The following is a 21,584-nucleotide window of genomic DNA, read 5'->3' on the forward strand; positions in this document are numbered from 1 at the left end:
TGCACCCACCCACAAACATACACTGTACAGCGTACAGTATACACACCCACACACATACACTGTGCAGTGTACAGTATGCACCCACCCACAAACATACACTGTACAGCGTACAGTATACACACCCACACTGTAGTGCACACACCCACACATACACTGTACAGTATATCCACACCCACACACATACAGTGTACAGTATACACACCCATACATAAACTGTGCAGTGTACAGTATACATACCCACACATACACTGTACAGTATACACATACATACATAATACACTGTACACATACACACTTAACACTGTACAATGCACACATATATACATAACACTGTACAGTGCACACATACATACACTGCACAGTGTATAGTATACACATACACCCCCACATACGCTGTGCAGTGCACACGTACATACACTGCACAGTGTACACACCCACATACATTGTACCGTGTACAGTATGCACACACCCACATACAGTGTACAGTATGCACACGCACACACATACAGTGTACAGTATAAATCCACCCACACATACACTGTAGTGTACAGTATACACACACCCCCACATACACTGTAGTGCACAGTATACACACACTGCACCATGTACAGTATACACACACCCCAACATACACTGTAGTGTACAGTATACACACCCCCACTTACACTGTACAATGTACAGTGTATACACACACCCACACATACACTGTAGTGTACAGTATACACACACCCCCACATACACTGTACTGTATACACACACCCATATACACTGTACAGTATACACCCACCCACACATACACTGTAGTGTACAGTATACCCACAGTGTACAGTATACACCCACCCACATACAGTGTACAGTATACACCCACATACAGTGTACGGTATACACACACCCACACATGCACTGTAGTGTGCAGTTTCCACACACCCACACACATAGAGTGTACAGTATACACCCACCCACAAATACACTGACGTGTACAATATACACACTGACTTACAGTGTACAGTATATACACCCACACCCACATACACTGCACAGTGTACAGTATCCACACACACTCTGTAGTGTACAGTATACACACACACACACACCCACACTGTGCAGTATGGACACACACACCCACATACACTGTACAGTGTACAGTATACACTCCTACACATACACTGTAGTGTACAGTATACACACAAGCCCCACACACTCTACAGTATACACACCCACACATACAGTATACACACACGTCCACTGTAGTGTGCAATACACACACCCCCACATACACTGTACAGTATATGCACACACCTACATACACTGTACAGTACACACACCCAAACAGTGTACAGTATACATCCACCCACACAGCACATTGTATAGTATATACACACACACCCACATACACTGTGTGGTGTACAGTATACATACACTGTAGTATACAGTATACACACCCACACATGCATTGTGCAGTATATACACACACCCACACCCGCATACATTGTACAGTATACACACACCCACACATACACTGTAGTGTACAGTATACCCCCACATACACTGTACAGTATACACCCACCCACCCACATACAGTATACAGTATACACCCACCCACACATACACTGTAGTGTACAGTATACACCCACACCCACACATACACTGTACAGCATACAGTATATACACACCCCACACGCACTGTACAGTGTACAGTATACACCCACACATACGCTGTGGTGTACAGTATACACACACCCATACACTGTACAGTGTGCAGTATATATGCACACCCCCACATACACTGTACAGTATACACACCCCCACATACACTGTACAGTATACACCCACATGCACACAGTGTATATATAATGTCGACATCCCCTTTCAAAATGTTCACCTTTTGTTACCTTATAACCTGGAACTAAATTGTATTAAATTAATCTTTTCCCACCATTATTTACACATCGTAACCACAACTTTCAAGTGAAAAACAAATTATACAAATTTCAGAAAATTAATTAATTATACAAAACTACAATTTGTTGGTTGAATAAGTGTCCATCCTCCTGAGTTCATACTTGGTGTATGTACAGTATTTGTGTATATACAGTATATAACATACATTACTGTAAATAGTCTGCTCTACCCTTTGACATACAAATTGACACACACACACACACACACACACACACACACACACACACACACACACACACACACACACACACACACACACACACACACACACACACACATTAAAAAGTTATATTGCGAGATTCGGGACCCCGGGCTCGCATCGTTGGCAACGAACGGCGTCTGTGACTCGCGCTGGGCGGCGCCATGAGGAGGTAAAGGAGGGAAGAGCGACCACGTGCGTGTCCTCACCGAGACCTCCCCCACCTCGCCCTTCCGAAGCCAGCGCGGAAGGAGCGATGGGCGGGGGGGGCTCGGAATGGAGGGGCTCTGGGCGGGGGGCGAGGAAGGGTCTCAGAATGAAGGGGCTCTGGGCGGGGGGGTCTCAGAATGAAGGGGATCTGGGCGGGGGGCGAGGAAGGGTCTCAGAATGAAGGGGCTCTGGGCGGGGGACTCTGGGCGGGGGGCGAGAGAGGATCTCAGAATGAAGGGGCTCTGGGCGGGGGACTCTGGGCAGGGGGGCGAGGGAGGATCTCAGAATGAAGGGGCTCTGGGCGGGGGACTCTGGGCGGGGGGGGGCGAGGGAGGATCTCAGAATGAAGGGGCTCTGGGCGGGGGGACTCTGGGCGGGGGGGGGGGCGAGGGAGGATCTCAGAATGAAGGGGCTCTGGGCGGGGGGACTCTGGGCGGTGGCTTCCCGGGCAAAAAGCACATGCCCGGTTCGACACGCCCGCCCCGCGCTTCGCAATTACGCATTTTTCGGGCGACAGCGCTTGCTTCCCCGCTCGCTTCTGTAACTCCCGCTCGCTTCATTGTATCATAGCTTGGCTGAAGGGCTGCGGAGCCTGGCGCTTCGATCCGCTTCGCAGCTTAATCGCGCTACAGCTTGCCCCCCCCACCTCCCCTCGCGGCGTCGTTGCTGTTGTTATTTTTTATTATTCATTCTAAAAACATCTCCACGTCCGGACCCGTTGGCGACGTCTGGATCCGTAAACTCCAATCGCCGCTCGAGGATCCCGGCCCGGTGTTCCGCGCACAAGACACGGACGAGCCTGATCTGCGCGAGAAGATCCCGGGGTTCCCCCCGCCCTCCTCCCGACCCGTGCGCCCAGCAAGCTTCGAAACGCCCCGAATCGGTGCCTCGTCGGTTCGGAGTCCCCGAGTCGCGCGTCTCCCTCGGTACGCGCAGTCAGGACGGCGCGTGTCCGCCGTGAGCCGCTCAAGGTGGAGGGGAGTCCGAGTCCCAGTCCGAGTCGACCATGGCAATGAACGTGCCCCAGGTGCGCGACACGCGCTGGCTCACCCTCGAGGTGTGCCGCGAGTTCCAGCGCGGCGCGTGTTCGCGCCCAGACACCGAATGCAAGTTCGCACACCCGCCCAAATCGTGCCAGGTGGAAAACGGACGCGTCATCGCTTGCTTCGACTCGCTCAAGGTGAGTGTGTAATCGCTAATCGTGGGAAAGGTAATGGCTGGACGTGTGTGTGTGTGTGTGTGTGTGTGTGTGTGTGTGTGTGTGTGTGTGTGTGTGTGTGTGTGTGTGTGTGTGTGTGTGTGTGTGTGTGTGTGTGTGTGTGTGTGTGTGTGTCCTGTCCGTGTCCGTGGTCCCGGCCACGCCCCGTCTGCGCCCTCGGATCCCTTCCCGAGCCCGTCCTCTCCCCGAGCCCGACATATACAACATCACGCCATGTTTGGCGGGTTTACTCCTCGCCACTTGTTTTTATCTTGTTTTGTAAAACGTGTTTTCGCACTCGAAGGGACAATTACCTCTGTCGGCTGTCCTTTGTGGACGAACCATGATACGTTTCCACGTGTACGTCGTGACGTGTCGATGTTGGGGTCTCCTTTAATACCCAGGACGTGGAAAGATTTCGCAATAGTATACAATACTGTACTGCAATCATTATGATTGCACTGTATTCATTGTAATATACATTACTGTACTCATAATGTACTTTATTCATTATGATATACAGTACTGTATTCATTATAATATACAGTACTGTAATCATAGGTGTACTGTATTCATTGAAATATACATTACTGCATTCATTATAGTATACTGTATTCATTATAATATACAGTACTGTAATCATAAATGTACTCTATTCATTATGGTATACAGTATTGTATTCACTATGGTATACTGTATTCATTCTAATATACAGTCCTGTATTCATATTATGAACACAGGACTGTGAATTATAATTGTATTCACTATAGTATACTGTATTCATATGATGAATAGAGGACTGTATTATAATTGTATATTAATACACAGTATTGTATTCACTGTAGTATACTGTATTCATATGATGAATAGAGGACTGTATTATAATTGTATATTAATACACAGCACTGTATTCATTATAATATTCAGTACCGTATTCATGATAATATACAGTACTGTATTCAATATAATGTACAATACTGTACAGTATTTACTATACGACCTCAGACATCCCAGGAGCAGATGCGATCATGTCTGCAGAGCCATCTCATATAAACCATTCACTATAACATAGTGCACTGTACAGTGTACTCACTAAAGACCACTCCACACATCTCATATATCGGCATTCCTCATGGCATGCTCTATGGTACTGAACGCTCCTCCTCCCCCTAAACCCCCCCCCCACCCCCCCCCCCGATGCGACTTGGAAGTGGAACAGAAAACTGGCTTATAAGTACACTCGTATAATATAACGTTGTGTGGAATTGTTGGGACAAAGCCTTCCGTTGTTCATCAGAAACACTTTATGGTAGATTAGATAAGGATGTCCAAAGAGGTGGCACAGTCACCTTGTTTCACGTTTATGTTTGAAATGATAGCCCAGGCCAGCACCCGAACAGCACCCAATTATGGTCACCGCTCCAAGGACCTTTCTGCGTGCCAGCTCCAGCTTCATGCCAAAGTTCGAGCCAATCGAGATGTGGGAGGAAAATGTTTTACAACTCCACACTAACTTCCTCGAACAGGTAGAGTAAGTACGTAGTTTGTGGGTCAGCATCGAATGTTTCAAGAAAGTGTTTCCAGCTGCCGTGAAGCACATAGAACATCACTTCTTCACCGATACATGCAAACGCGACCTAGTCACCGACGTGGCTTCCTCACACGCCTGGCGCTCGTACACCTGTCTGGATGATTGGTTTATGATCGAAAGTTCAGCTATTGGTGCTCAACACACCCTCCTTAACCGGTGGCTCAACCCTCCTGCACTCTAGGCTTCCTCCTTGCAGACCTCGTTCGAGTCTCACTCGCAAACTCGGTAAAGAATCGGTATCTCATGAGCACTAACCAGCTTCTCTGGTCGTAAAATGTCCTGAAGGTGATGCCCTTTCTACGCATGCAAGTCCTCTTGGAGGAGAAGCAGCAAAAGCGTTTGCATGGATTTCAAGATGCTAGCTTGTGTTTATTCAATATTTATTCAGCCCAAAGGGTGGGTTAACAAGGTGGCCAAGACCTAGAGGTACACACGCTCGCTCCAAGCTGTCTGGCATGGGTTTGAATCTCGACCCAACTATGAACTGGCATCCCGGTGTTTCACAGGCAGGGTGATTCATCAATGTGTGTGCCATTCCTCAGATGGACATTGAACTGTCGTCCCGTCTTGCGACATGAGTTGGATGTTAAAGATCCAACGGTGTCCTTCGCGAAGAGTAGGCAAGCCATCTCCAACACCATGAACAAATTCTAAATTCCTGCCCCAACTTGAGTCAAACGTCATTTCTCACCAGCCAGTTCATGAAAGACTTGGGCTAAGCTCCCCCCTGCCAACCCCACAAGAACGTGGGAATAATTGTGGCCGTTAAAGAAGATTCAGGCCAGAGGGTGAGTGAAGTTGGATGTTAATAATAAAAACAGCAACTCTAGTGTTTTTTTTTTTTTTAATCCTTGATCTCGTTAATTATTCATCATTGTTGGTTTTCTTTGTGATACCGAGTGAACGCATCTGTTTACCTGCGAGTGCAATAAACAGTCTTGTGACACTTGTTTGGGATGATGTCATGGAGGCTTAGGTGATTCCGATAAGAGCGTTTGTGAAAGCTGTATTTTGTTGTGCTCATGCCTGCTCCACTTACAGCATAAGACCATGCATTTACATAAACGATGCTTTATAGACACCCACGGTGCTAGACACAGTTTCTGCAGCCAAAATAGTCTGGCCTACCCTTTGGCATTCATCAGCCTGGGTCGTACAGGAATAGGTCGCCTGTCTGTCGAGGCGGCAGTTGGGGGAGATGACAATTGGATGGGTCGTTACGTAAGGAGTCTTGAGAAATTGTGTGGCAACAGATCATGGAAACTACGCAAAAGGAGAGTAGTGAAGGTTTGTTCAGTGTGTAGACCAATGACAGTTGTGAATATAAATATCGGGTTATACATCCGGACGAAGCTGCCTGTCCTTTTCCAATTCCTTATTCGGCACCAAAAAGGTACACACCTTCAGACTGCACCATTTCTGACAAATCATTTATTACTTGGGACCGCAGGATAGCTCAGAGGTGCTAGCATGCTTGCTGCTCTCACTGTTTAGTCGAGGTTCAATTCCCATGCATTTGGATACGACGACAATATGTTATCCTGGTACGTCATAGGCAGAGTGCTCTGGCAGATGGTTATCAAGACTGTTAGCACTCCCTTGTGCAAAGTACCTTTCAAAAGGAGTTGGCCATAGTGTGTTGGTACTCCATATGACTTCTAAATTCGTGTTCCAATCTGCAGGGCAAACTGCATCAACAGTACAGCCACACCTTGATCGGGATGCAGCCAACTTATCAATATTGGAATTTAATCAAGGCCACACCTTAATCAGGATGCAGCCAACCCATCAACATTGTAATTAAATCCTTGCCACACCTTAATCGGGATGCAGCCAACTTATCAATATTGGAATTCAATCAAGGCCACACCTTAATCAGGATGCAGCCAACCCATCAACATTGTAATTAAATCCAGGCCTCACCTTAGTCAGGATGCACCCAACCCATCAACATTGTAATTAAATCCAGGCCTCACCTTAGTCAGGATGCAGCCAACCCATCAACATTGTCATTAAATCCAGGCCTCACCTTAATCAGGATGCAGCCAACCCATCAACATTGTAATTAAATCCAGGCCTCACCTTAATCAGGATGCAGCCAACCCATCAACATTGTAATTAAATCCAGGCCACACCTTAATCAGGATGCAGCCAACCCATCAACATTGTAATTAAATCCAGGCCTCACCTTAATCAGGATGCAGCCAACCCATCAACATTGTAATTAAATCCAGGCCTCACCTTAATCAGGATGCAGCCAACCGATCAACATTGTCATTAAATACAGGCCACACCTTAATCAGGATGCAGCCAACCCATCAACATTGTCATTAAATCCAGGCCTCACCTTAATCAGGATGCAGCCAACCGATCAACATTGTCATTAAATACAGGCCACACCTTAATCAGGATGCAGCCAACCCATCAACATTGTCATTAAATCCAGGCCTCACCTTAATCAGGATGCAGCCAACCCATCAACATTGTCATTAAATCCAGGCCTCACCTTAATCAGGATGCAGCCAACCGATCAACATTGTCATTAAATCCAGGCCTCACCTTAATGAGGATGCAGCCAACCCATCAACATTGTAATTAAATCCAGGCCTCACCTTAATCAGGATGCAGCCAACCCATCAACATTGTAATTAAATCCAGGCCTCACCTTAATCAGGATGCAGCCAACCCATCAACATTGTAATTAAATCCAGGCCTCACCTTAATCAGGATGCAGCCAACCGATCAACATTGTCATTAAATACAGGCCACACCTTAATGAGGATGCAGCCAACCGATCAACATTGTAATTAAATCCAGGCCACACCTCAATCAGGATGCAGCCAACCCATCAACATTGTCATTAAATCCAGGCCACACCTTAATGAGGATGCAGCCAACCGATCAACATTGTAATTAAATACAGGCCACACCTTAATCAGGATGCAGCCAACCCATCAACATTGTCATTAAATCCAGGCCTCACCTTAATCAGGATGCAGCCAACCGATCAACATTGTCATTAAATACAGGCCACACCTTAATGAGGATGCAGCCAACCCATCAACATTGTAATTAAATCCAGGCCTCACCTTAATCAGGATGCAGCCAACCCATCAACATTGTAATTAAATCCAGGCCTCACCTTAATCAGGATGCAGCCAACCCATCAACATTGTAATTAAATCCAGGCCTCACCTTAATCAGGATGCAGCCAACCCATCAACATTGTAATTAAATCCAGGCCTCACCTTAATCAGGATGCAGCCAACCGATCAACATTGTCATTAAATACAGGCCACACCTTAATGAGGATGCAGCCAACCGATCAACATTGTAATTAAATCCAGGCCACACCTCAATCAGGATGCAGCCAACCCATCAACATTGTAATTAAATCCAGGCCACACCTTAATGAGGATGCAGCCAACCGATCAACATTGTAATTAAATACAGGCCACACCTTAATCAGGATGCAGCCAACCCATCAACATTGTAATTAAATCAACATTGTAATTAAATCCAGGCCTCACCTTAATCAGGATGCAGCCAACCGATCAACATTGTCATTAAATACAGGCCACACCTTAATGAGGATGCAGCCAACCCATCAACATTGTAATTAAATCCAGGCCTCACCTTAATCAGGATGCAGCCAACCCATCAACATTGTAATTAAATCCAGGCCTCACCTTAATCAGGATGCAGCCAACCCATCAACATTGTAATTAAATCCAGGCCTCACCTTAATCAGGATGCAGCCAACCGATCAACATTGTCATTAAATACAGGCCACACCTTAATGAGGATGCAGCCAACCGATCAACATTGTAATTAAATCCAGGCCACACCTCAATCAGGATGCAGCCAACCCATCAACATTGTAATTAAATCCAGGCCACACCTTAATGAGGATGCAGCCAACCGATCAACATTGTAATTAAATACAGGCCACACCTTAATCAGGATGCAGCCAACCCATCAACATTGTAATTAAATCCAGGCCTCACCTTAATCAGGATGCAGCCAACCCATCAACATTGTAATTAAATCCAGGCCTCACCTTAATCAGGATGCAGCCAACCCATCAACATTGTAATTAAATCCAGGCCTCACCTTAATCAGGATGCAGCCAACCGATCAACATTGTCATTAAATACAGGCCACACCTTAATCAGGATGCAGCCAACCCATCAACATTGTAATTAAATCCAGGCCTCACCTTAATCAGGATGCAGCCAACCCATCAACATTGTAATTAAATCCAGGCCTCACCTTAATCAGGATGCAGCCAACCGATCAACATTGTCATTAAATACAGGCCACACCTTAATCAGGATGCAGCCAACCGATCAACATTGTAATTAAATCCAGGCCTCACCTTAATCAGGATGCAGCCAACCCATCAACATTGTAATTAAATCCAGGCCTCACCTTAATCAGGATGCAGCCAACCGATCAACATTGTAATTAAATCCAGGCCACACCTTAATCAGGATGCAGCCAACCGATCAACATTGTAATTAAATCCAGGCCTCACCTTAATCAGGATGCAGCCAACCGATCAACATTGTAATTAAATCCAGGCCTCACCTTAATCAGGATGCAGCCAACCCATCAACATTGTAATTAAATCCAGGCCTCACCTTAATCAGGATGCAGCCAACCCATCAACATTGTAATTAAATCCAGGCCTCACCTTAATCAGGATGCAGCCAACCGATCAACATTGTAATTAAATCCAGGCCTCACCTTAATCAGGATGCAGCCAACCCATCAACATTGTAATTAAATCTAGGCCACACCTTAATCAGGATGCAGCCAACCGATCAACATTGTAATTAAATCCAGGCCACACCTTAATCAGGATGCAACCAACCGATCAACATTGCAATTAAATCCAGGCCTCACCTTAATCAGGATGCACCCAACCCATCAACATTGTAATTAAATCCAGGCCACACCTTAATCAGGATGCACCCAACCCATCAACATTGTAATTAAATCCAGGCCACACCTTAATCAGGATGCAGCCAACCCATCAACATTGTCATTAAATCCAGGCCACACCTTAATCAGGATGCAACCAACCCATCAACATTGTAATTAAATCTAGGCCACACCTTAATCAGGATGCACCCAACCCATCAACATTGTAATTAAATCTAGGCCTCACCTTAATCAGGATGCACCCAACCCATCAACATTGTCATTAAATCCAGGCCACACCTTAATCAGGATGCAACCAACCCATCAACATTGTAATTAAATCTAGGCCACACCTTAATCAGGATGCAGCCAACCCATCAACATTGTAATTAAATCCAGGCCTCACCTTAATCAGGATGCAGCCAACCGATCAACATTGTAATTAAATCCAGGCCTCACCTTAATCAGGATGCAGCCAACCCATCAACATTGTAATTAAATCTAGGCCACACCTTAATCAGGATGCAGCCAACCGATCAACATTGTAATTAAATCCAGGCCACACCTTAATCAGGATGCAACCAACCGATCAACATTGCAATTAAATCCAGGCCTCACCTTAATCAGGATGCACCCAACCCATCAACATTGTAATTAAATCCAGGCCACACCTTAATCAGGATGCACCCAACCCATCAACATTGTAATTAAATCCAGGCCACACCTTAATCAGGATGCAGCCAACCCATCAACATTGTCATTAAATCCAGGCCACACCTTAATCAGGATGCAACCAACCCATCAACATTGTAATTAAATCTAGGCCACACCTTAATCAGGATGCACCCAACCCATCAACATTGTAATTAAATCTAGGCCTCACCTTAATCAGGATGCAGCCAACCCATCAACATTGTCATTAAATCCAGGCCACACCTTAATCAGGATGCAACCAACCCATCAACATTGTAATTAAATCTAGGCCACACCTTAATCAGGATGCACCCAACCCATCAACATTGTAATTAAATCTAGGCCTCACCTTAATCAGGATGCACCCAACCCATCAACATTGTCATTAAATCCAGGCCACACCTTAATCAGGATGCAACCAACCCATCAACATTGTAATTAAATCTAGGCCACACCTTAATCAGGATGCACCCAACCCATCAACATTGTAATTAAATCCAGGCCACACCTTAATCAGGATGCACCCAACCCATCAACATTGTAATTAAATCCAGGCCACACCTTAATCAGGATGCAGCCAACCCATCAACATTGTCATTAAATCCAGGCCTCACCTTAATCAGGATGCACCCAACCCATCAACATTGTAATTAAATCCAGGCCACACCTTAATCAGGATGCAACCAACCCTTCAACATTGTAATTAAATCCAGGCCTCACCTTAATCAGGATGCAACCAACCGATCAACATTGCAATTAAATCCAGGCCTCACCTTAATCAGGATGCAGCCAACCGATCAACATTGTAATTAAATCTAGGCCTCACCTTAATCAGGATGCACCCAACCCATCAACATTGTCATTAAATCCAGGCCACACCTTAATCAGGATGCAACCAACCCATCAACATTGTAATTAAATCTAGGCCACACCTTAATCAGGATGCACCCAACCCATCAACATTGTAATTAAATCCAGGCCACACCTTAATCAGGATGCACCCAACCCATCAACATTGTAATTAAATCCAGGCCACACCTTAATCAGGATGCAGCCAACCCATCAACATTGTCATTAAATCCAGGCCTCACCTTAATCAGGATGCACCCAACCCATCAACATTGTAATTAAATCCAGGCCACACCTTAATCAGGATGCAACCAACCGATCAACATTGTAATTAAATCCAGGCCTCACCTTAATCAGGATGCAGCCAACCGATCAACATTGCAATTAAATCCAGGCCTCACCTTAATCAGGATGCAACCAACCGATCAACATTGCAATTAAATCCAGGCCTCACCTTAATCAGGATGCAGCCAACCGATCAACATTGTAATTAAATCTAGGCCTCACCTTAATCAGGATGCACCCAACCCATCAACATTGTCATTAAATCCAGGCCACACCTTAATCAGGATGCAACCAACCCATCAACATTGTAATTAAATCTAGGCCACACCTTAATCAGGATGCACCCAACCCATCAACATTGTAATTAAATCCAGGCCACACCTTAATCAGGATGCACCCAACCCATCAACATTGTAATTAAATCCAGGCCACACCTTAATCAGGATGCAGCCAACCCATCAACATTGTCATTAAATCCAGGCCTCACCTTAATCAGGATGCACCCAACCCATCAACATTGTAATTAAATCCAGGCCACACCTTAATCAGGATGCAACCAACCCTTCAACATTGTAATTAAATCCAGGCCTCACCTTAATCAGGATGCAACCAACCGATCAACATTGTCATTAAATCCAGGCCTCACCTTAATCAGGATGCAACCAACCGATCAACATTGCAATTAAATCCAGGCCTCACCTTAATCAGGATGCACCCAACCCATCAACATTGTCATTAAATCCAGGCCACACCTTAATCAGGATGCAACCAACCCATCAACATTGTAATTAAATCTAGGCCACACCTTAATCAGGATGCACCCAACCCATCAACATTGTAATTAAATCCAGGCCACACCTTAATCAGGATGCACCCAACCCATCAACATTGTAATTAAATCCAGGCCACACCTTAATCAGGATGCAGCCAACCCATCAACATTGTCATTAAATCCAGGCCTCACCTTAATCAGGATGCACCCAACCCATCAACATTGTAATTAAATCCAGGCCACACCTTAATCAGGATGCAACCAACCCTTCAACATTGTAATTAAATCCAGGCCTCACCTTAATCAGGATGCAACCAACCGATCAACATTGCAATTAAATCCAGGCCTCACCTTAATCAGGATGCAGCCAACCGATCAACATTGTAATTAAATCCAGGCCTCACCTTAATCAGGATGCAGCCAACCCTTCAACATTGCAATCAAATCCAGGCCTCACCTTAATCAGGATGCAGCCAAACTATCAACATTGCAATCAAATCCAGGCCTCACCTTAATCAGGATGCAGCCAACCCTTCAACATTGCAATCAAATCCAGGCCTCACCTTAATCAGGATGCAGCCAACCCTTCAACATTGCAATTAAATCCAGGCCTCACCTTAATCAGGATGCATATGTCAGGGAACTACAGTAAGTCAGTAGGTATAGGTATTGATCCAAACCTCTTACACAGCATCGGGGTGCTCACAAGTCGTGAACGTTTCTGTGGTTAAGTGCCAACCATGGACAGGTCACAACTGCATCGCATTGTGCTTATAAAAAACAGAAACCACTCGATCTGAGCAGCTGCTGGAATCAAACCCACACCGGTGAGGACATCAAGGCTTTATCTATTCCAGCACTCATCCTCTCCAAGATTAAAAACGTTTGGATAAATGAAGAGTACTTTCCCATTTGAGAATCCATCTCCATTCCTGCTAACTTCATCATACATAAGAAGAGGAGCAGTTTGTTTCAAAATTCTTTCCTTTGAGCGATAATTTACCTTTTCTGACCTCTTATGGCAGAATGGGAGTGCAGTGACTGAAAAAAAAACTACACTGTACATGCAAAATCGATTGTACACAAATTGTCCTGTCTATCCCACATTTACAGTGCACGAGAAATCTGCCAATTCCTCACGATGCTGCAGATAGTTGGAGTTCTGGGTGTAAACATGTTGAAATACCACAGAGATGAGATGTGAAAAGATTTGACTCTTTTGGAACAAAGGCGATGCAGCCGAGGTTGGATTTAACCCTTTCCTCGGTGTTTTTCTGTGCGTAGCGAGTTTTCGTTTTGACTCCCAAAGACTTCACAGACCCAGCGGTACCTAATCCGTCGGTTCATTTGAAGGCCGAAACAAGTGGAAGATTTTCCAAGTCTCTTGCACTTTCTTTATTTCTCTGCGAGTTGGAGGTTCAGTCATATTAGTCTTTCCAACGTGATGTTTTGGGTATAGCGGTGGCCTGTTGGTGAGGGCACTGATCTGGAACCACAGAGGTCTGGGTTAAACTCCAACTAAGAGCAGGTTTGTATTGACGATTTGGTATTTCTCTGCCCCACCTGATCTGGTCTACTTTCTGATCACTGTCCACATTTTCTGGTTGACTCATTCCTTTCCCTCGTTAAAGGATGTTGTACTGAATAATTGTGGGTACCACATTTGTCCTGTACTTTCCACTTGACTGGAAGAATAGCCTAGAGGTGCGCACACTCACCTTTTCAGCTGTCGATCCCGACTTTGAATCTCAACGCAGCTGTAAACTGGCAACCTGGTGTTTCACGTGCACGACGAAGCATCAATGTCAGATTGACATTAAGCCGGAGGACCCATCTGCCAGCACTGGTCGTTGGTGGATGTTAAATATCCCATGGTGTCTTTCGTGAAGAGTAAGCAAATTATTTATCACCAACAACCTGAACAGATTACAAATGTCTTCCTAAACTGCGGATAGCAACCTTTCTGGTCATCTTCGATATCCTATGACATCCACAGCTTGCACTGCTTGCTATCGCAAAGTGCTGTTGTCTGGTTCAGCAGCTCCTCCAGTGTCAAGAAATTCACATTCCCAGGTTGTTCGCATGTCACATGTGAATATGGCTGTCTTCAGCTAGGAAGGGCAACCAGGATAACCTTTCACTCAATAATGAAATAAAATCCAAATGCATGTGTAGTTGCAGCAACAGACAAGCCAAGACGACCCCCTCATCCAGCTTATGGGCAAGTGTCTCATGAGAAGATGGTGTCCCCGTTTGTCGGTGTCCCGTTTACTTGGTCTTATCTCCCAGCAACTTTCCACCAGGAGGATCGAATTTGAAGAAGTTGCAAGATTATTTAGAATTGATGGGTTTTCAGCTGCAATGATAATTATGTTGAGGTGGATCCAAGTTGTTCCTGGGTTGAAGATGGTAGAGCTTGGGGTCTTAATTGGTCTTACCTCCTCCTGCAATTATATTCAGAAGAAAAGACCAATAGATAATATATTAATTCAACAATTATACCTTTGTTTAAAAAATACCTAACCATGTCTTTCTCCAAGGATTATGGCTCGAGGCTGTCCAATTATTTTTACACACTTATGGTGCTGCCCATGTATTATTCAACAGTTATTAGTACATTGGGACACCGTGCTCCCTCCACATCTCCCCGACAAAGTCTTGGATCCGTATTTGTTACGTAGAACAAAATATTATGTGATTGAAAGATGGCAGTGTCTTCACGTCTTAGCTGGAAATGCATGTAATTTGGCTCGGCTGGATAGGCCAGGGCGTGATGTGTTATAGTACTGTATGTTATACTTTAACAAAGCACAATATAAGTTTACCAAACAGGTAGTCTTATAGAAAGTCATGTTTATTTTGTTGTGTGGATAACAATGTATGTTACTTGTTCTTCTTTGAAATATATACAGATATCCATGTTTCTTTGTTATACACCTATTGAAAGATGGAGGTAATTACAGCACGTCTAGGTCATATCATGTGGTGGGGTGTTGCGTACTGGGTGCCGTACCTGTGAAGTGTCACCCTGGTACTTGTATTAAGGAAGGTTACTACCAGACTCAGCGTGGTCCGCCTTTGTTCAAGTATCAGTGTGACACATTGCGGGTACGGCTCCCAGTAAGCAAGACCCCGTCACATATCGTTATGAACTTAGAAACACCTGAAAACATAATTATCTATCTAATAGCCTTTTCAACACCGAGTTGTGCATTTTTGCTCTGCAATGTTCATTGTGAAGCCTGTTGAATATAATCGGTGCAATCACCGACTTACAAACATGACTGCCAATATCTATGAAGCGTTATTTTCAATATGGCTACCGCCACTCATCACCGTACAACCATGGCTGCCAAAACAGAATAATATTCAAAACTTTAGAAAAAAAAAATAGAGAAATTCACAAACTTGGAATTGTTGTGACTGCTTCAGGATAAAGTTTATGGACTATTATACTCTGCTTAGGCTTTGATCTTGCTTAAGCTTTGTCCCATGCTGATAAAGGCATGATTGGAGTCAATGGCATGAAAACATTTGGTGTTATGGGCAAAGTGCCATGCCAGCCTTGCCCAGCCAAGTCCCATCTGTCTTTACTGTTGGGTGTTGGTTTAATTCAAAGTGCTGCATAAAAGCACCCAAAGTTGCTGTACCCCAAAATACGTTTGAAAAAATGTGCAAAGGATGGAACAGGGTAAACTCAACAGATTCCATTTCACCATCTTGTACTCCTTAGTTTTTGTTCTTACAGCTGAACCTCATTGTTTTTAAAATATACATCACATATGGTGCTGCGATGTATTATAGACCACTGCCTAAAAGGACCAGTGTGCATTGGTCCAATGGATTTCGAAAAGTTCATTTATCATTTATCAACAACAGAAAAAGATTTATCAACAATAGTTTTGAATTCAAAGGATTCATAATAGAGCAGGTTCTGTATCGACGACAAAACTGTAAACAGGAATGAGGAGAGAAAATGGATGCGTCGATGCTGCCATTCCATTTCTGAAATGTTTCCCTCAGTTCACTTGGCCATCCACATATTACTTTTGCCTAAAGGGTGAAATTTTAATTAACTTTCGGTCTCCACTTTCCCCCCCCCACCCCCTAATAAATGTTCAACACATTTAATTTCGATCCCCACCTCCTAATCAATCAACCCCCACCCCTATCTTCTACCAATGGGATATGTAAATAGTCCCTTAAGTTGTGCACACTGTATCACTAAACGTAGCAATTAGCTGCATTCTCTTGTGAACATTGCGAAACATCTCACTGCAATATAAGGAACCTGTTTGAATAATCATAATTTCCAAAAGTTATTATTTTCATAACTTCACACTTATTGGCAAGTTTATATTTTCATGTAATTAGAGAGATTTTGAGTTCAATCTTTTTCATTGGTAACATTTCACTATCCATTAAAGGCTAAGCACTCCGTGAAGACCAGACTCATCGGGGCTACAAAGTCACCCCTCTTGTTGAAGGTAACCAGTTAAGCAAGCTAGGTTTTTTATTGAGATGCCAGGAATGATATTGTAATTATTCTGAAAAGAGGTCAGTTTCCAGAAGCTTCCGGTCCTAATCCTCAATACTGTTGCCTTTATCCCAAATTGAACCCACAACTACTGATAGATGCCAATCCAGTATTCTCACCAAGATGCTTGATACTTACAGTGCCTATAGAAAGTCTACATCACCTTTCAACATTTTCACCTTTTGTTGTCTTGTAGCCTGGAAGTAAATTGCATTAAATCAGACTTTTCCCACCTTTGTTTACGCATCGTGACGCACAACTTCCAAGTGAAAAACAACTTCAACAAATTTCAGAACATTAATTAAAATAGAAAATGAGAATATGTTAGTTGCATAAGTTTCCACGTCCCTTATAAATAATAGCAATTGTAAATTAGCTCAGGTGTAACCAATCACATTCAAAATCACACACCAAATGAATTGCCCTCCATCTGTGTTAAATTGTAGTGATTCTGATTATTTCAGAATAAAATCAGCTACGCCTATAGGTTCCCTCTGCTGGGTAGTGCATTTCACAGCAAAGACTCAACCATGAGAACCAAGGAGCTTTCAAAAGACCTCCAGGATAAAGTTGTGGAAAGGCACAGATCAGGGGATGGGTATGAAAATGTTTCAAAAGCCTTGAATATCCCTTGGAGCACAGTCAGGACAATTGTGAAGAAGTGGAAGGCGTATTGTACCACCAAGACCGTGTCTATATCAGGCCGTCCCTCCAAAAAGGATGATCAAGCAAGGAGGAGACTGATCAGAGAGATCACCAAGAGGCCATTGGCAATTATGAAAGAGCGACATGCCTTTTTGGCAAAGAGTGGTCACTGTGTGCATGTGATAACAATATCCCAAGCACTTCATTAGTCTTGCTTGTACAGTAGGGTGGCAAGACGGAAGCCTTTGCTCAAAAAATCTCACCTTGAGTCCCATTTGTGGTATGCAAAAAAAAAAAACACTCCAGAGGTTCTGAAGCTGTGGAAAAAAGTTTTGTGGTCTGTCAAAACCATGATGAAACTTTTTGGCCCAAATGAAAAACGTTACGTTTGGTGCAAACCCAACAGCACATCACCCAAAGAACACCGTCCATACTCTGAAGCATGGTGGTGGCAGCATCATGTTATAGGGATGTTTCTCATCAGCAAGGACTAGGTCACTTGTCAAGACAGAAGGAAAAATGGATAGAGCAAAATACAGAAAAATCCTGGAGGAAAACCTACTACCCTCTGCAAGAAAGCTGAAATTTGGACGGAAGTTCACCTTTCAGCATGACAACGACCCGAGTCACACAGCCAAAGCTACACTGGAATGGCGAAGGAACAAAAAGATAAATGTCCTTGAGTGGCCCAGTCAGAGCCCCGACCTAAATCCAATCAAAAATCTGTGGCATGACTTGAAGATTGCTGTCCATCAACACTCCCCTCACAATTGACTGAGCTTGCACAGTTTTATGCAGAAGAATGGGCAAATATTGCCCAATCAAGGTCTCAGTATCTGCCATGATCTTTCCTGGGAAAGCCACATTTCCAACCTGTCCTCCAAAGCCAGTCGCCGTCTGGTCATCCTCCGTCATGAAAAGTCCTTTTCTCGGCCCAGCTGAGCTCCTGACCACATACAAAGCTTCCGTCCGCAGCCTGATGGAGTGCAGCTCTTCCATCTGGGCTGGTGCTCCTGCCTCTCACCTTTCTCGGTTTCACGCTGTGGAAACCAAGGCATTTAGGATCATTGGTATCTCCCACGATGAGGCCAAGTCTTTGGGCCTCTCACTCTCACCTCAGGCAGGTCGGTGGTCTTTCTGTCTTCTACCGTCTCCTCTCCAGTGTCACCCCCCTGCTCTGTCTGCGATATGTCCCCCCCCCCCCATATTTCCGCAGGCGCTAAATTCTGCAACCCCCTTTTGGTAAAACTACCAAAATCACGAATCGCTGCTCACCTTCACTCTTTCATTCCTCTTTTTTCCCACCTTTGGAATAAACTCCCACACTCCCTTCAATCCCATTCTTCCCTCCAGGTCTTTAAAACAGCTGTTCACCACCACCTCTTACTTCCCCCATTCAAAACTTCGATCTTTTCTACACTGTCCCGAGTGTGAAGAAAGCTCCATCCACCCACCCAAACCCTGTTAATCCACCCAAACCCTCCTCCTTCAAATTCCCTGCCTTCCTTCCTGAAAGTTCCCTGTCGTGTAAGGTCCTGAAAGTCCCTGTGCTGTCCATCTCTTTTACCCCGTGTTTCCTGCCCCATCCCTCTCCCTCCCACAGATCTCCTAATGTCTCTCTTCCCAACTGTTTTGTCATTCCCTCTCCCACCCCTCTTGTCTCTTGCCCCCTACCCACCCCCCCCCCTTGTTGTGCGTTGTTTGTTGGTTCTCATACAAGCCTCGACAATGTACACAAAAAAGGTGTGCAAAGTTGGTAGAGACCTATCCCAACAGACTAATAGCTATAATTGCTATCAAAGGTGCTTCCAACAAGTATTACAAGGAATTACAAAGAATTTTTATGGTGTTAATTCAGTGGCCAACGGGGCTTGAACTCAGGACCCTAGAATCCCAAGCCACCACCCTCACTGCTATCGGATCCCAAGCAACCACCCGAACCGCTAAGACAACATCAGGTATGCATCGATGTATTGAGTCCATATTTCTGCCTTTTTGTACAAATATGTTGTATGAAGAAACCCCCTTCGATCTGACATGAGAAGATATCTATCGGATAAAGATAGAAATAGCTCTTAAATGCTCCATTAACTCAGGGGGTGGACACTTATCCAACCAAGATATTCTTGTTTTGTATTTTTAATTATTTTTCTGAAATTTGTGGAATTTATTTTTCACTTGGAGCTTGGGGGTTAGGATGTGTAAATAAAGGTTGAAAAAGTCTAATTTAATGCAATTTAATTCCAGGCTTAGGGCAACAAAAGGTAAACATTTTGAAAGGGGGTGTGGACTTTCTCTAGACACTGTACATTGTAGTTTGGCTGCTTCTTCAAGAAGTACTTTGAACGGCCAATCAGGATCAGCAATAAATACCATTGCAGAACGTCATGTGTTGAGCTGTTTGGAAACTGTGTAATTGCTAAGATTCCAGCAGCTCTTGCAACACGAGCTGTGAATGTGGGGCATATTGTGGTTTTGCAAACCCTGTGCTCTCGCTGCAACTGCTGATAATATGCATGTCCCCCGCCCCTACCCACAACTCCCCCTACTCACTACCACCCTCCCTAGCCTGTTTCTCTCCCTTCTTCCTTTTCTGGACATATGATTTTAAAACATTCCAGTTTTAGATGATTTTGACATTCCCAGCTACGATGCCTGAAAAACTGAGGCGTTGTTGACTAACAATGCACAGTGAGATACCCTTTAAATGTACAGTATGTCTGATATTTGTACCAACACCCACGTTCATCTTGTGGGCCATATATATATATATATATATATATATATATATATATATATATATATATATATATATATATATATATATATATATGCAGGGGAAGGGATTAATTGAGGAAAAGAAAAATAAAGGCAGAAAGGGGAAGTAAAAGTGTGGGGAGAGAAGGATGGTTAGGAAAGTTGGGAAGGTAGGTAGAATAGCAATAATGGGAGACATGGGAGAGAAATGAGGTGGAAGGAGAGTCAAAATTTCTGCCATTTTTGCACAAATATGTCTTATGAAGAGACCCCCTTAGATCTTACATGAGGATATCTATTGGATTAAGAAATCTGTTAAAAGCTCCATTTGTATGATGTGAGCTGCTCATTCTGCTGAAACCAGTCTTGGTGCAATGATTGTGCAACCCCAAAGGTCCATCCAGTATTGTTCGGCATCTCGAGCTCTGGTATATCTGGTGAGTGGCTTCATTAGCTCGTTGGTCATTATATATATATATATATATATATATATATATATATATATATATATATATATATATATATATATATATGACATGAGAATGCCTGAGAGTGTGAATTTGTTTATAGTGAAGCAGCTGCTCCTGCACAACAACCACACACTGAGGTAGCAAGCGGTCCATTGCGGTGTCAAATAATACCCAAGATACCAGACTGCTTGCTACCCACTGTTTAGGAAGGAATTTTGAAAATTCCATCTGAGTACAGGCTATACCTCACCTGCTCTTCGTCAAAAGATCTTAACATGCCCCAACTGTGAACAGACAGGTTCCCGACCTAACATCCATCCAAGGTACATTACTCTCATTGATGCAACTCTCTCCCTGCGAAGCACCAATCGGGTAGGTTATACATAGTTGTGCCGATAATCAAACCCAGACTCGACAGCTCGGTTCACTACCTCTGTACCATCCTGTCTGGCACACATTTGAATACACCTCTTGTGACACAACTCAGAAG

General features: G+C 44.1%; 1 protein-coding gene across 15 annotated transcripts in view; it reads left to right on the forward strand.

The window, feature by feature from the left end:
• The first annotated feature begins 2,829 nt into the window (after positions 1-2,829).
• Positions 2,830-21,584, forward strand: part of LOC147012901 (muscleblind-like protein 1) — a 236,258-nt gene continuing 217,503 nt past the window's right edge. For 5 of the 15 annotated variants that reach the window (XM_085854225.1, XM_085854229.1, XM_085854233.1 and 2 more), the window contains exon 1: positions 2,840-3,551. In XM_085854225.1, the coding sequence (XP_085710351.1) occupies positions 3,378-3,551 (174 nt within the window). In that variant the 5' untranslated portion in view covers positions 2,840-3,377. Of the gene's footprint in view, positions 3,552-21,584 lie in introns of all 15 variants that reach the window. The other 10 variants (XM_085854226.1, XM_085854227.1, XM_085854234.1 and 7 more) reach the window with 6 other exon arrangements.

The sequence above is a fragment of the Eptatretus burgeri genome, chromosome 14 (genome assembly GCF_056783735.1).
Source record: "Eptatretus burgeri isolate ZD-2024b chromosome 14, Ebu_testis_v1, whole genome shotgun sequence".
NCBI lineage: Eukaryota > Metazoa > Chordata > Myxini > Myxiniformes > Myxinidae > Eptatretus > Eptatretus burgeri.